At 42.6% G+C, this 16,739-nt stretch overlaps 2 protein-coding genes across 2 annotated transcripts; one reads left to right on the top strand and one right to left on the bottom strand.

Moving 5' to 3' along the window:
* The first annotated feature begins 2,350 nt into the window (after window positions 1–2,350).
* phf13 (PHD finger protein 13) lies at window positions 2,351–8,060 on the top strand. Its single transcript, XM_079156943.1, has 5 exons — window positions 2,351–2,629; window positions 3,459–3,557; window positions 5,056–5,235; window positions 5,322–5,742; window positions 5,850–8,060. The coding sequence occupies exons 1-5, from the start codon at window positions 2,585–2,587 to the stop codon at window positions 6,080–6,082; spliced, it is 978 nt and encodes a 325-aa protein (XP_079013069.1). The 5' UTR covers window positions 2,351–2,584; the 3' UTR covers window positions 6,083–8,060.
* Window positions 8,061–10,440: 2,380 nt separating this feature from the next.
* Window positions 10,441–15,497, bottom strand: LOC306694200 (dnaJ homolog subfamily C member 11-like; the record flags this gene model as incomplete). The annotated part of the gene is made up of 15 exons (XM_079156942.1): window positions 10,441–10,575; window positions 10,663–10,805; window positions 11,387–11,444; window positions 11,611–11,680; window positions 11,977–12,132; window positions 12,252–12,368; window positions 12,632–12,717; window positions 12,904–13,093; window positions 13,194–13,267; window positions 13,426–13,548; window positions 13,671–13,799; window positions 14,019–14,120; window positions 14,212–14,285; window positions 14,454–14,583; window positions 15,372–15,497. The coding sequence occupies 15 exons, from the start codon at window positions 15,495–15,497 to the stop codon at window positions 10,441–10,443; spliced, it is 1,713 nt and encodes a 570-aa protein (XP_079013068.1).
* Window positions 15,498–16,739: the final 1,242 nt, after the last annotated feature.

Here is a 16,739-nt window from a genome sequence, read left to right as displayed (position 1 = left end):
GAGTCTCATTATCTCTCTGAGGTTTTAGGTTTAGTCGCATAGAAAGTCTGCCTGTTTCAAACTTGCTTTTGTCGTACATCCCTCTGGTCTTGAACCATGTTTATTTTAAAGAGTAATTTGAGAGTTGGGTATAAGTTGAGGGAGAATACTTTAAAAGTATGCAGCTTTATAGCACACACACACAAATACTTAAGTGAAGAACATTCACCTCAAAAGGTGTACACAAGTAGAGCACTTACTTGCATAAAGTGTTACGATCACAGCAGAAAGCTTATACAATGTAACGTTACAGTTCAGTTTAAACCGCTACACTGTTATTATTATTACTACATGATTTAACGTTACGTTTCATTATGTCGTTCAGCTCTAACGTTAACTAACATGGGCTCGTTTTCAGCCTGATGCAGAGACATAAACCTCACATTGCTATAACAATTACAACAGAGCTGCAGCTATTACCTAATGTTAGTAAATGAACACACCTATCCTCGGCAGCTTTATCTCAGGGTTAAGCACCATGTGCAGAACATTCCGCAGATGTTTGTTTTCCTCGTAGTACGCCTCCACAATAGTTTCAATCTCTCCAAATATCTCTACGGCCACAGAAGTAAAGCGTTCGGTTAAAAAGCTCCTGAAATGCTGCAGTCTGCCGTTCGACATCTTGAACAATAATGTTCGAGGACAATGTTTTGAGAATGACTTCTTCCCGTCGACGCGCGCGGAAACTCAAACCACAGAAAACAACCGGAACATTAAGAAAAAAAGGACTTCCGCTGAGAAAAAGTCTTATTCTTTATGATTTACACGTGAGGCATTCAATTTGTTAATTGAGCGCCCTCCTCGCGACGTTCGGCAGTTAATATATATCTATGGATTTGTACCCACGATTAATAATGTTGGATTAATTAATCAGTGAGTAATTCTATGATTACTATTTCCTATTTCCATTACTTTTATGGGTTAGCATATAACCATATTGTATTTTAATTACATACTTGTATGGTTTTAATACTCCACACGTGATGGAGAATTTCAAATGTTTGCACTAGGTGTTACCTTTCTATGGATTCCAGTATATATGGGAGTGAAATGGGATGAAGTACATTTGCATGCAAATGGGAACAGTGGTGACAGAATCTTTGGAATGAAACTCGGTCTTTGTGGTACAGATGAATGAATAAAGAAAACAGGCTATTGGCATGGCTTGAATGACCTGTTTGGGGTGGTTCAGGCAAAACCAGTGGTGAAAAAAGTACATACTCAAGTAGTACACTGAAGTACTTGTGCTTTACTTGAGTATTTCCATTGTATGCAACTGTATCTACTCCACTACATCTCAGAGGCAAAGATTGTACTTTTTACTCCATTACAGTTTTACAGTTTTTGTTACTTTTGAGATTACAATTGTTCATGCCCTTCCTGTTCAGTATCTCCACATTTTGAATTTGTCCCTTTATGATTTGAGAAAATCTGCCTACTTCACAAGATGAACACACTTTTCAAATTGGATATGCTGGAAAAGCCATAGTCACAAAGCTGAAAACAGGGCTTTTTTCTGAGCTCATGACAATCTGACTTATTAGAGCTACTTTTATTTCTTTTATTTATTTATTTATTTATTTATTTGCACAATTCAAACAATGAAATTCAAAACAAACAAACATAACAGAGATAAATGAATATCACAGTGCAGGAGGAGGCAGAAAGCCAACTGGGCTTATTTGAAGCCTCCACCTATATAATATTAAAATTTTACAAAATTACAAACATAAAGTAAATTTCATCTTAGAGGAACCATGTAGATTGAGAGGATGCATTTTTGAATAGTCCCCCTCCACTTAAAATGTGTTTTGTTTATTGCTTCACTTGGATGCACGACCCTCACTGTGCTGAATGATGTATGCTATGTGCAGAGTTTGACACTAGAAGGCTGTTTTCACGTTTATCTGATGAATAGGGGAAGTGTATCTCTGCTTGCACAGTTGGCTTTAATTAGTTTGGAAGAAGTAGTCCAATATGCAATTTACACTTTTAATCTCCAGAGTATAGTATTTAATTGGGGAATTGGGTACACAATCTCCTTTCCTAATTATTTAAGAACAAGAAAATTGGAGAGATATCTTCTTTTCTTTCTGCCAATCTACTGCCTCGCACTCCAGCCCAGTAGGGGCCGGTAATGCGCCCATAAGCCAAACGCCAATAACCACCACAGAAGATGATAAGAGCTACCAGGTGACAGCTAAAGTGAACCTCTCTACTAGCAGTCTGCGTGCTGAAGCAACAGACCGGTGTAAATACAGTAGTAAGGGTTACTATTTACGGGAGACACGTTTTGCAACTTTGAGACGATTTAGTTGATACCGCGAGCACAAGTAGGTGGACGTCATCGTCGGTGGAACAACTGAGTGAACACTGTTGCTTCGAGTTGTAGCACAAGTAACGTAACGTAGACGACGTTAGCTATGATGTTAGGTATCTAGCAAGCAAAAGCTAGGTAACCTCCGTGTGTTTACGGTCGAGTAGCTCGTTGCTCTAGCCTGTCACGTTATTGACAAAACGCCAGGTGGCCAGGTACTCGGTGAAGATGGGTGACATGGACCCATCGACATCCCATGCATATCAGTCGGAGGTAAGTGCTTTTTGGTAACTGTTTTACAGTGAGTGACATTAGTTTGCAGACACGGCTAACGACGTTGATCGAGGTTGTCACCACACGGTGTGTAGCAGCTGCTGGTTAGCGCTAGCTCACCGCGCTAATTTTCTCATAATGTTAGCTCCTGATGCAGACATTAAATAAGTTGCACGCATTTAGATAAGCTCAGTTTTAACTTTCACTACTAAAGGCTGTGTGTAAGAATGACACATCGTGGTTACTTCAGACGCTACTTTATAAGAGAGTTGACGCTAAAGCTAGCGTAACGTTTAATCGAAAAGAAAACATTCCATCACCATTGCGAAACATGCTAACATTAACTTTGGCTCACTAAGCGTTGTATTTACGCTATCTGCATTTATCAGTTAACAATTAGCTGACACGGACATATTAATGACTCTTTAACTGCCTTAAGTTTATTTGTTGCTTCCTAGTTTTGTTTTGCTTGTTAAACTTTGATGACACGAACCAGCAGCCAGCTTCTTAGCATTAGCATTTAGTTACTTATTTGCTGTCTATTGCTAGCCAACCGAGCTAATATTAACTGCCGTTTTTTACTTTTTCACCGACAAGTCCAGAAAGAAATATGTCCGTGCGGTTGATCTAACGTTAGCATGTGTTTTTTCAACATGTTTGTTTTTTTCAATTTCAACATCAGTCCGTCGCATCGGGCCGATGTTGAGTGTCCGTTAGCAGAGCAACGTCATAGTAGTGTGTTGATCAATTGTCGTTAATGTCACCGCCATGTCGGGAGCTGTAGGTTTGATCACGCGGCTGATGTTTCTTTGCTGTGACTGTGTTTCAGGGGTTTAGTCCGCCGTACAGGAGGAGGACAGTAGAGGATTTTAACAAGTTTTGCACTTTCGTCTTGGCTTATGCCGGTTACATCCCATACCCGCAAGAGGTGAGTAAACGAGGCAGTTGGTGCCAGTAGCTAACGTTACAATTATCATAATCTTTTATTGTTAATGCACTCTTTATTATCTTTATTGTCCTCTGAGGACTGTTGTATTTAGTATGTTTCCACATGTAAACCGCTGAGAAAATATCCTGGTAAAGTAGAAAAAAATGCAATCCTAAAATTCATAAAAGTTAAATAAAATACTCTCACAGATCAATAAAATCAACATGTTTGTGGTAAATTAATGAAGATGCATTTAAAAGAAAATGCATTTTTCAAAACTTGAAGAGGATATTTATTGAGCGCATGGATGCAATCATTTTACATAAATCCTTCATATCTGTCGTGACTGACATTGTGCGCTCTAGACTTTGTGTTGGTGGCTGTCATTATTCAGAAAGGTGAAGTGAAACTGTTGGATACTTGTGTCTTTTATTTAATCCTGAATTGTGTTGTCTCTGTAAATTGTATATGCGATGTTGAGTTATCTTTTGCTCATTGAAGTGTGTCCTCTGTTTCAGGACAGCGAGGCAGATAGTCAGACAATGAGATTATCTTAAACTGATTATTTGGTCTCTATAGTTTATTATAGTTTCAGAGCGCCCTCTGCAAAGAACCAACGTTATCCTTTTTCTTTCCATTCACATGGCAACAATACTTTTTTGTGTGCAATATTTCAGTTACAACTCTGTTATTAGTGTAACTCGTGCTTCATGGCATTCTGCCGAGCTCGCGGCATCGGTCCGAGCTCCTTCACCTACACTGCTGTTTGTCAGCTTAACTGAGCCCTCTGTTGTATGGCAAGTAGTCCTGTTCACACTGTACATCAATTCATATCCATGTTCCTCCCCATAACATATTTATACACATTTGTTATGGTTGAAAACATTTATAGTTTTAGTAAAAGCATAGTCAATAAAACATGTACCCCCGTAATTCCCTGTCCCTGATGATTCCTGTTATCAAGGGAGGCGGCTTTTACAGTGTTGTATTTGGTGTCTATTGTTACACACACACACACACACACACACACACACACACACACACACACACACACACACACACACACACACACACACACCTGTTTTTTCCCAAACTCCAACAGTTAAAACCCTCTCGGTGCAAGACCCAGCCTTATGGGCAGGCCACCCCCTGAGAATACAGCATCATTGTTATTATCCAATGTTGGTCAAATGTATGGTACACAGCTGTCTTGTCTTGATACTCACTCAATGATGATTAATGCGGTAGATCTCCTCTGTAATGTCCTCACGGGTATGCAGTAGCCGGCTAGAAGGGTCCGGTGGTATGAATGTGTGTTAGTGTTACCCACACACACACCTCTAGTCTGGTACAATAGATCATAATCATAAGTACAAATGCTTTAATGCCATGTGTTGATTGGTAATGTTATTGTTAAGTGGATGAGTCTGTTAATTACCAGCTTTACCTCTGGAAGTTTGAACTCACTCACCCCTTGTTCTCCCATGCATTGTTCCAGGACTCTCCCTTGCGCAGTAGTTCCAGTCCTCCCAACAGTACCGGCAGCACGGCTGACAGCGATGGCTGGACCCCGGGACCCCCAACATCCTGCCCCCAGCGCCCCCCCAAGGTCCCCCAGGACAGGAGCAGGAAACGTCCACAGCCAGGATCCACAATGTCCAGTCACACCAAGAAAGACGTGAGTTGAATTGATGTCACACCATTAGCCTTACATGTTCATCTTCATCCATTTAAACATACATGCCCCCTTTTCTCCCCCTGCAGCACACAATCGCCACCCTGCACCCAGATGACCGCAGGAAAGCGGACAAGCTGAAGAAGAAGAAAAGGAGAAAGGAGAGGGAGCATGCGGCCGGTGAAGAAAGTGGTGTTCAGCAGGCCCACTCGGCAGTCCCAGAGCTGCAGTACCCCGTTGCCTTTGGTGGCCGAATGATCAAAGAAGAGCCCGAAGATGAGATCAGCATCCCGCTCCACCCCCAGATCCTGCCTAGCCCGGCCCCCTGCAAGGAGGAGCCCAACGAGGAGCATCGAAACTGGGACGGTCAAGACCTTGAAGAAGGGGTGGTGAAGGTACAGAAGGTGGAGGGCCTTTCAGGAAACAGAACGGTGTTCCGCCAGGGGAAACAGGTGGTGTTCAGAGACGAAGACGGATCCGAAGAGGACGAGGACATCATGGTAGACTCTGGTAAGGTTTCTTCTTTGATTCATTGTATCGCATTGTTACCAATGACACAAAGTGACCAAGCTTAACTCAGCGTATATGCTCTCTCTCTCTCTCTCACGTCTTCTTAGACGACGACTCGTGGGACCTGGTGACGTGTTTCTGCATGAAGCCTTTTGCGGGCCGGGCCATGATTGAGTGCAACAAGTGTAACACTTGGATCCACCTGTCGTGTGCAAAGATCCGCAAGAGCCACGTGCCGGAGTCGTACATATGCCAGAGCTGCCGAGAGTCACACGGAACCCTGGACGCCCGCCGCTCTCATCGCTCACGCGTGGGCCCACGTAAGCATCTGCTAGACTGACACTAGGCCGGACCTGAACTCTGATCCCTTCCACACCTGCTCCCCCCCTTCCACCTGCTGGACTGACCCTTCCTCAAAATTCAGGTGTCGCACCCTTCGGTCCTCTGTCCTTCATGATCAGCCATGCACTGTTTTTCTAACACTTAGTTGGACCTATCCCGAGCCCTTATCCCATTTGGAAACAGTTTTGAGTGTCATTTTAGATTTACTACGATTTGTTACTGCTTCCCTACGGACTCTGTGCGTAAGGCAATCACTGAATGGATGTCTGTCTGTAGATGACATTAGCATAGCAGCAAACCTCTACTGTTGGGATTTGGTGTCTCGTGAACACTGGAAACATTTGAACTGCCATTAAAGAGAGAATACACAACTGCCACCCACTATGGTGCATGCTGGGATTTGTGGAAAAGACAGTTTTCTTACTTTTTTTGTTTAAAGAACCCACATGACCTTTATGTCATGGGGACAGCTTTGTCTTTCTGATTAAACTGGATTTGATTTATCTTCCAAGCTTCTTGCTGCACAATTAACTGTTAACAAGTTAAGCCTCGTGTTAGTTGCTTCAGATGGTGCTATAGTATTAAGCTGAGGTATAATCCAATAGAACAAAGATGTAGGAAAAGAGACTAGAGTCTGCATCCGCTTCATATGTATGTTATTTTGTTATTTAAGACATTGTGAAAGAATATAATTGAGGCTTGAAGCCTGTACAACTGAACCGAGCGCTTGTCCCTGTCCCGTCTTCCTGCCTCAGGCTACTCCGCTAAAATCTAAACGTTACTTGGCCACACATATGCTTTCCCACAGTTTGCTTTTCAAATGGTTTAAACAGTGTTCTTATTTCAACAGAAGTCTTGTTAATTCACAGATAAAAGAAGCCAGATGTTTTCAGTAAAGGTGTTGTCTTTTTCCTCTGGTCAGTGTTTTTGCTGCATTCTATGACTGAACAGCTGTATTCATAAATACTTTGGTTTTCCAGTCACCTTCGTTTTCAACCGTTCCATGCTCATGACAGTGTTTTCAGAGACAGGTATGTTTATAGAAGGGAGCTCCTATGGCCGTCCTGTTTAAGTATCGACAGATAAAAAAAACTATCTTAACTGGAAAAGTGTTAGAAAGATTCTCTCAAAAGTCCAGTTAAAATTATGCATGCGTGTGTGTGTGCGTGCGTGTGCGTGTTGAATGGTTGACATTGTGTGAGGGTGTTGGCAATGCATGTGCTGCTATGGCTCAACTAAGCTCAATGGTCTTTGTTGCTCTGTAAGACGGAGAAATGGATATTATCTACAAAGTACCACGGGCCGGGTCAGTGTGTTTGTCTCTGAAAGGTCAGATCAGAAGAGCATATCTCATTCTCATCACCGCCCACTAATGCTTTCACAGCAGTATTCAGTCACTTCCAAATGCGGCAGGTTTATGGAAAAAGGGTTGTTTTTAAGGCACTTTTTTCCTAGTACTTGTAATTGGATTTTAAGCTTCGTTATTCATGTGCCATCTGCTGTTTCTGATTATATAAAAGCCATACTGTAGTGACAGATTTTAGACTCAGAACCTTTTTATATTAGTCCAGGATGGGATTTTACAATGCAGAATCATTGACTAACACACACAATGAATGTTTTGTTATGTAAAGAACATAGGACTTTCTAAGTGGTCAAGCTGGTCTCTGCTCTCTCGTCTTCTGGGTTTTACAGATGTTGGTTAACTAGTTCGTACCCAGCAATCGGCAGATCTTTAAAGAACATCAGGTTGTGATGTTTTCAAGACGTTTCAAGACTTAAAATTATTTGCTGTTTCCCGGGACGTTCACGCCTCGATGAGAACCCGAGGAGACATCTTCAGGCACAAATGTGTAATTTTAGTCTGCGTCTTTAAGACATCAGTGTAATTAACGTTAGCATTGCTCATCGTGATACAGCGCGTTTATTCTGATCTTGGGTTATCCTATCCCCTAATTGAGAAAGCGTTGTCTGTACTGTGGTGCAAACTGTTTCTGTGAAACTATTGTAAACTATTGTAAATAAAGAGTTACCATTTTAACTTGAGGCCTTTTTTGTCTTTGTACTATCTCAGGGCATTTTCTGAAACGTGCTGCTTCATCTGCAACGTTCTTCAAAATCAAACAAGAATCTTGATATTTTCTATTATTTATTGTAGTCTTTACAGGACAGAACACGGGATCCTCAACCATACAGTATATTTACATACTAATGTGGGTCAGTTGGGACGGAGGGCTGGAGTGTAACGGCAGGGGCAGTCTTTCTGCTGGCCTCAAGGTGGCACTAAAGCAGAGGTGACCAGCTGACCTGTCAAAATAATAATTTACAGCACACTTAAAACAAATGAGAAGTCAAATACTACAAACGGAATCAGTGCGAATGGGCTGCTGTAGTAGTGACCCCAACAAAATACCTTTATGGATCTCACTATCGAGACGGACATACTTCAAACTAAATACTAATAATGGAAAACCCCCCAAATGATTCAATGGAGGGCACCATGTAAAGTCAACCGGATGTCTTAGATGTGAACTCTGGAGTTCAGTAGAAGTGTACAGCTTTAATTAGAGGCTTCAGCACAACTTCCACAACAACTAGCCTTTGCTATCCTTTAAACACTTTGTGCAAAATGTTCCCTTTTTAATAAAATACCCTTTAGTATCCTACAGTTGCAGCTTCGACAGTGTGTCATCCCCCCAGAGTCCATGACAGGGTCTCCTAACAAAATAGAGGAATAATTCACTAACTCTCACAGTTACAGTGTCAATCCACAAATAGGGGATCATAGTTTAATGTGCATTTGATATTAGAAACGTTGGGACATCTGTGTCTGAACAGAAGATGCACCATAGGATATTATATTTCCTCATGTCAACCTCAAAAAGAAAAAGCTAGAGTACAGGTTAGTTACTTTGTGAAGAATCAACTAAAAGACAGACAGGTGAGGAGCATGGTTTTAGCATCTTATACATTATCATGTATGGCTTTAGCTGATTATTCCTTTTTTTTTTTTTTTTAAAGGGACTGAGAACCTCAAATAAACGCATGGCACTGATCTGGTGTACAAATTGAACAAAGTCAAAAACAAAATGTTTTTTGTTAGTTCTTGTCTGTCAGTGACCGCTTCAACAGCAAACCGACAACCTTCATGAGGGAAAGTGCTGACCGATGCCCCTCTACTGGTCACATCATAGTCTCCATTTCTGCTCGATTATTACACATCGATTCCATCAGTTAGTGTCGTCGGGGGCTTAGGGCCCGATGTACACCAGCCAAGAACAAACTATAACCTTCACTTATTAAAAATCATTGTAAGAAATTCCGTTTAGGCTGCAACTGCGCAGCGAACAATCAATAAACACGGATGCAAATTTAAGTGGATATTCTGCCTTTTAAATTGCAGTCTAGCCTGAACTATTAAATCAATATGTATGAAGAATTCAAGCCCGTCTCTCCTTGGTTGAATCACTATCGCTTCAGGGCATCTTTTTTTTTTTTTTTACCCCACTTCCCTTTAAAATCCCTCCAACATCCGTGTCTCAACCCTCACAGATAGCGTCAAAGTTTTGAGCACCAGTTTACACCTGAGCAGCAGAGATGTCACTAAAAAGGCATTCATAAATTAGGTCGACATTTCAACAAGTAAACAAAAACACGAGTTACGCTATCAATCCTCTGATGGGCCAGCCTCAGGGTCACTGAGATCCTGCATAGTGTTACTCTAAACATTGACATGACTGTTAACATCATTTGAGGGTGATACACGTACAGTACAAAGACTACAATTATATGGGGGACAAATTACAGCACAGCTCACTTGTGGGTACTTGACACACAAATGTAATCTTTAAATGTATGTGCACTTTTAGCTCATCGTTGACAGGAATGGTCTCAGACAGTCCCTCTGTGGAGTGCATATATATAAAACTATGTTCAGTGTCTGATCTCCTGCAGCTGGCAGCCCTGTCAGGTGTAGCAGACTGTTAACACAAAGGGTAACACCTTGTAGAAACTCTGAGCTGAACCTCGGAGACGGCCCACAGGAGAGCGAGGAGTGGATAGTCGATAAACAGATTCAATAATACCATGACAGAGGAGGACCAGAGGAGGGAGACAGACTTATTGTTGATGTGTGTCCCTTCCATTCTTGGGTTCATCATTTGACACAAAGTCTGCTTTATCTGGATTTTTGCCCTCTTGATGCTACAACGGCGGTGCGCTCCTAGGACTCGGGCTCAATTCTGTGAGCTGAAAAGACAGAAATAAAGAAATCATTTGAACATGGCTGCATACTGTAGTAGCCTGCTGCAGGTACGTGATTATAACACTGGGTCTTGTGGGTAGAGTGGCTGCATACTAACATTGCTTGGGTATCCGTAGTGACTCCGTGTCTGCAGAGATGACTTGGTGCATGACACCTCTGAACTGGTACAGTAATTTCAGACTCTTCTCCTCTCCTACGCAGGGGTCGTAGAAGCCCGGCAACCCTGCCTGCACACAGATGAACAATACATATGCATGTCACAGATTTGTGATAGTCAAATGGACTCAAGGTGATATGTAACTAAGCACACACACCTTGGGGGTCTCGGTGAGAATGAGTTTGGAGTCCTTGACCAGGCACTGCAGAGGCACGGTGACGTCAATCACCTTTGCTTTCTCCTGTTTCTGGCTGGTGTCTGACACAAACTTTCCATACCAGGCATTCAGGATGATCAGACCTAGACAGTGACACACAGTGTCAGTGTTTCGTGTAACTTCAGCTGTGTTTATGAATTGTGATGCCCAGGACAGACAGACTGGAGTAATTCTAGGATATGACAGTCATGACAATTATACGTGTTATGTAAGCTGTGGCAGAACAACAGTCCTGCTACTATAGCTTGATATCATTACTGTATAACAATGTCTCCCTCTCCTTGTTGGACAGAGCGTCTAGAAAGTGCTGTGAACACACCTCATAAACATCGCTCTCAACAAATACAACAGGACATCCATTAGCACACTGAAATTACAGTCTTGATTTACACCAGTGTACACGGCACAGATTTACAAGCGTAACCTATGTAAACATTGCAGCATGGAGATGGGCTACATCGTCAGAAGTTGCTTCACAGCAGCAGATGACGGATGTCAGGCTTAGAAAAAAGAAAAAAAAGAATCCTGGAGCTTCAGTAGGGGTTTGAATTACACATTTGGGTCGTTACAAAGTTTTGGCTGCAAACTAAAAATAAAGGTTCTCAGTTCTCACCCTGGTGTAGCGTCTGAGTGAGTGTGTGTGTGTGTGTGTGTGTTTCCTCACCCATCTTGGATTCCTCCCCTTCTAGGATTCTCCTCACAGACTCCTGCATCAGCAGAACCTGCAGAGGAGCCAAGGGAGACAAAGGAGGAAGGGTGGAGGAGAACAAAAATACAATAGGATAGGAGAGAGATTTTCAGACAAGATGAGGAGTGCTGAACCTAGAAACAATAATACCCCCCCACACACACGCGCACACACACATGCATGCGAGTGTGAGTACTCACAGCAGACTCTGCCTCGTTTTTCTTCTTGGCGATGTCTGTGGCTGAGCTCTTCCTCTGCAGCTCCAGATCTCTGAGAAGCACAAAGCAGACATCAACAATCACCCACTGGGACTCACTGTGGAGGCTGTCTGTGATGACAGTGCCAGTGTGAGAGAAACCCTCCCAAAATGTTGCACCTTGCCCAACTCAGGGCCGTGTAGTTCCATACGGCTGATGGACATGAAGTTTCAGAATCAAACTATCTAAACTTAGTTTAAAAAAAAAACTTTAGTCAACGGTAAGTTAAGATCTATTCCCTGCCAAGTTTCTGGCAAAGTCAGATGCTGATTGAGTGTGAGAGGTGATGAGGACAGAGGTGGTACTGACTGCTCTTTCTGTGCTTGTGTGTATGGGATGATGATCAGTCTGTGGATGGCCAAGTAGACCAGCAGGGGTCCCACAGTGGCGTAGAAGACAGCACTGGGCAGCAGCTGGTCCGTTAGATGGACTGGAAACAAGTACGTCTGACTGGCACGCGCCAACCTGCAACGGAAACACCAGCACAAATACACACACACACACACACACACACACATTAGAGAACGATGCACGCAGATAAGAACCCGCGAGAGAATGAGATCATATTTTGGGGTGACCAGTACTTGATCTTGAGTGTGACTCCCTGAGGGACCCCGATGCTGACAGTGGCTGACAGGACACTGTGTCGGCTGATCTTCCTCTCTGCTCCATATTCCACAACAGTGCCAAACCAGCCTGTCCTGGAAATGGAGGAACACAAAAATGAACAGAGACCATGAGAGTTTAGGCAGCTACTGACGTAGTAATCACGTAATACAGCTCCGGCAGCCTGAGATCAGAATGTTTTGGGTTCAAATATGTGAAGCATACAAGGAAATTACTTCAGCCTATCATTAGAATATAATTCTTTTGCATTGCCATATTTTTGCACACTGCCTGCCTGGTAAACCAGCTGATTAACAGACAGCAAGTCTCTGGAGAACGGATAAGCAGACAGACGTACTTCACAGAGCCTTTCACTTTGGTCTGGTCCTCGTCCTGGAACTTGTACTGGTAGCTCATCATCAGGTAGGAATGAGCCACACCCAGCTGGAAGAGGTGGTGTAGACAGAGAATCTCATATTAGTATATAGAGTGAAAGTATAGCAAATATCAGGGTTAAGTAAGTCAAACCGTATTTACTGTTTTGACAGCAGGTAGCCGTGTACTGTACAGCATATACCTGCCTGTCTACGGTGTAAATGCGTCTGTTGTTGCGCTTCTGTTTGTGTGTACCTGCAGAGCTAGAGTAAAATGGCTGCTCTTTGTGTCTCGGACCAGGCTGGTGGTCATGGCGCTGTTGGGCCCCCAGCGCCACTGCAGGTAGCCCATGGTGTTCTGGTCCAGGTGGCGTGCGGTCATCAGAGAACAGCTCGGTCGCAAACCTCGAGGATTGAACTGCAAACCGCACTGGGCTGTCAAGAAACTGCACCGAGAGGAGATAAAAGAGAGGACATTAAAAGAGACAGAGAATAGTGTTCAAATGTTGATACAGTGGGTCTTTTAGTCAAACGGTGAGGTCTTACCACCGCGGAGTGAGGTTGCGAAACACCTTCAACCCAATGAGGGGTCCAAGTATGTCTCCTGCACCCAACTCCACCTACAGAGACACAATGCACAGAAACATGTGATTGCATGCGGGCAAATCTGTGCCAAACTTACGAAAACAATCTGTATAATCCTATCCTAACATTCAACACATGCACTTTGTAGTGTGTGTGCATGTGTGTGTGTTAGTGTGTGTGTATGTGTGTGTACCTCTCCCCAGCCCTTGGCTGAAGTAATCCTCCGTACGGTCATGTTAATGTTGCCCCCTCCGTTCCCATTGTGTGTAGAGAGCGACCCAGACAGCACTGCTGTGTCAGAGTTCGTCAAAGGAGCCTGAAGAGAGACAGGAGAGTTACGCCTGATGGAACAAGACAGTACTACAGAGACCCTGGCTTAGGTAAGAAGCTGTGTGGAAGGCAAACGCTAAGTGAGTGTGTGTGTGTGTTTTGTTGTACCTCTATGGACTGGGAAATGTGCATCTTGTTGATTTCAATATGAGGAAATCCCCCTCCTGGCATCTCTTCGAAGTCCTCATCATAGCGGTCAAACAGGTCTGTCGCATCCACACCCACGCTGATTGTGCCCTGAACAACGAGCGAGTGAAGGGGGAGAGATTGACAGAATGAATTAAGAGAGAAGGAAAAGGGTGACGGACATAATGAAATGGATGTGGAAACTATCTACGGACAAAATGTAATTGTTTTACACAATGTATTTAGTAATATCTGAATAGCCCACACGAGAAATACACTGAAAGTGGTGAAGTTGACAGATGAATGCGGTGTAGTTGTGACTAAGAACACCTTGGGGTTAGTTCTTTGCTGCAGTCTCCGCTCTTCTCTTTCTCTCTGCAGCCTTTCGTACTCCTCTCGAATTTCCACTGGAGTTCTCTTCCTCTCCACCACCTACACATCATCATCATACATTAAGATATGTTAAGTATGTGTAATGCATGCAGCAAAACCACAAAAGCTTTATGTTAAACACAAGACACACCTCCCAGCCTTCCACCTCCAACCCTTTCTTCCCAAAGATGTCATAGATGGCTCTGGAGTGAGCATCGCTTAGCACTGAAGGGAAAGAGAGAAATTACAGTTCAGATTATGACGGTGTTTTGTGTTTCTGTCTGGATTTTGTCTGTTTCCGTACCCTGTTTTCCCGAGAGAATATCAATAAAAATGTTTAACTAAATGGTTTAAATTGCAATTGGTGCATACTTGCAGGCCAAGCGTCCTTACCTTCATATGCCTGGTGCACCTGGTTGAAAAGCTGTTCGGCCTGGCTTTTCAGCTCCGGGTCTCGATGTTTGTCGGGATGGTAGAGCATACACAGCCTCCGATATGAAGCCTTTAGCTCCTCCAATGTAGCCTGTGACAAGAGAGCGGGGCAGGTCTCACCACTGAGTAAGTTCTACAGCTAACACTTATTTTCATCATTGATTAATGCGACACAATACTTTGTTGATATATTGTTGATTGACTGTTTGGTCTGTAAAATGACAGAAAAGTTGAGGTTTTGAAATTGACAGTTGTTGTCCAGAAAGTTCATATAAGACACATTAAAGTAGGAGATCTTCACGTTTGAGAGGCTGCCACCAGCAATTTTGTTGCATTTTTTCTTGAAAATGATTGCATATTAATTTTCACTCAGTTGAGTTCATCAACTTGTAATTGCTCCACTCCTGGGTGCTGACACAAACCTGCTGCAGTAAAGCATCTTATTTTGAAATAAATAGAAAAACAGCTACAGTCCACTGACATTTAAACACTGAATTAAAAGTATGACAGCTTAAATCCTGTTAGGCTATGGTGTCTAATATTATCCAGGTGAACGTCCAAGAACAAGTCCTTGTCAGGCCTGATTTGAGAAGGTGCTCATCGGAGCAGACGTTATATTTTTGCAAACACACACTCTAATGTGCAAACACCGCCTGCATTCAAGTAAAGTAGATGCTGAAATGTCCTGCTTATCATGCCTCTGCTGCATCAACCCGGTGTCAACCTCCACGGATGATGGTGCTGATGAAGAAGCCCGTTATTGAACTGGAGGAGGAGATACACCGACTGCACACCAGTTTCTCAATGGAAATCTACACGACAGTCACGGGAAAAGTTCCGTCACCATTCGGTTTCACTGCAAACCTGAATAAGTCATACCTCTTTCCTGACGTTGAGCAGAGAGTAGTAGTCCTGGTTATCAAACTCAAAATCATCATCTAAGGACGCCGCCATGTTTGCGTTTGGTATGGTCCCGCCCACCCGTCCGGTGATCTGGAAGCTCATTGGACAGTCAAGTTAGGACCGGAAGTTGTTCTGTCGCCCTCTGCTGGGTGTGTTTGTGTTTGAAATCAGAGCTTTGACAGATTTGATACCTCCATACAAGAACGATTTAAAAGAGGGTTCTTGCTTTTTAGACGGTTTTGTATTTGGCAGTGTGTAAACACGTTTTCTCTTTTCTTTTTCACTGAAAACACTAGCACTAGACTAAACTTACCTTAGCTGAAATAGTAAATAAAATACTTTTTTTTATGTAACTTTAAAGAGATTTGATTGCCTTCTCTCCAAAGAAGACCCACCTAAGGGCCTTATCATGCCAGCTGATATTGTGCTTTGGTACTCATCATAGACTGTATATAAGAAGTCATTCACAAACAACATTAGAGTACAGCTCGCTAGCTAAATCACCACAAATGAGCTAATTGCCACATTGTTGAATCTGGGCTGTCTGGTCCCAGTTGTTCCCTGTCTTTAATTCCTGTTGCTCTACTGCCACTAGACTTACATGTTCTCTCCTTTTACCTTTCTCAGTTGTTGCAGTGATGGAAGTAGCAATATCACTTTGTAAAAATACTCTATAAGCCTAAGAGTATCTTAAATCTTAAAATCGTATTCGCAAAACTTACCGAGAGGAGAACTATACGCCAATTTTCAAAATCCATACATGGTCTAAGACGGTCCAATAATACTCAAACAACTTTCCCAAATCCCCAAAAACTAGGGTGCTAATACTCATTTGAACTTTCTCCATAGACATTGAATTGGGAGAGATGTTATAGATGACACTGAGATGAGTATTTGCGGGCATTTTCTTTTACAGTACTGAGAACACCCCAATAAAATAAAGCTCATCTAGCTTTGAGAGAGAGCAGCTCATGGTCACAAATATTGATTGAACTTCCCAATAGGTCATGGAAATAACATGTTGGAATTCTTAATGTGGTGGTGTTCCCTTAAAAATATATAAACTAAACTAAAATGTACACATTTTGCAGAATGCCCCCTTTTGGCATGTTGTTATATAACTGGTGCGATGTAACTAAGTACATACTGAAGCACTGTACTCAAGTTCAATTTTGAGGTACTTGCTACTTTTTACTCTTACTCCACTATGTTTCTGTTTCTTGCAGATAAATATATTACACTCAAAACACATTAGTTTATAGAACAGCATGGATTGAACCAAGTTTCCTCACGACCAGCTACTGTACAACGTTTAGATGCTGTTAATGCATCAGTAATGCTCAT

The sequence above is a fragment of the Pholis gunnellus genome (genome assembly GCF_910591455.1).
Source record: "Pholis gunnellus genome assembly, chromosome: 3".
Classification (NCBI taxonomy): domain Eukaryota; kingdom Metazoa; phylum Chordata; class Actinopteri; order Perciformes; family Pholidae; genus Pholis; species Pholis gunnellus.
Note: the sequence above shows the minus strand (reverse complement) of the source record. Positions and strands in the feature narration are given on the sequence as shown.

Bases quoted from the DNA above. Each gene is read 5' to 3' on its own strand.
- phf13 (XM_079156943.1), top strand. From the start codon at position 2,585: ATGGGTGACATGGACCCATCGACATCCCATGCATATCAGTCGGAG. The intron at 3,558-5,055 runs GTGAGTAAACGA...GCATTGTTCCAG, and splicing joins ACATCCCATACCCGCAAGAG to GACTCTCCCTTGCGCAGTAG. The intron at 5,236-5,321 runs GTGAGTTGAATT...CTCCCCCTGCAG, and splicing joins CCAGTCACACCAAGAAAGAC to CACACAATCGCCACCCTGCA.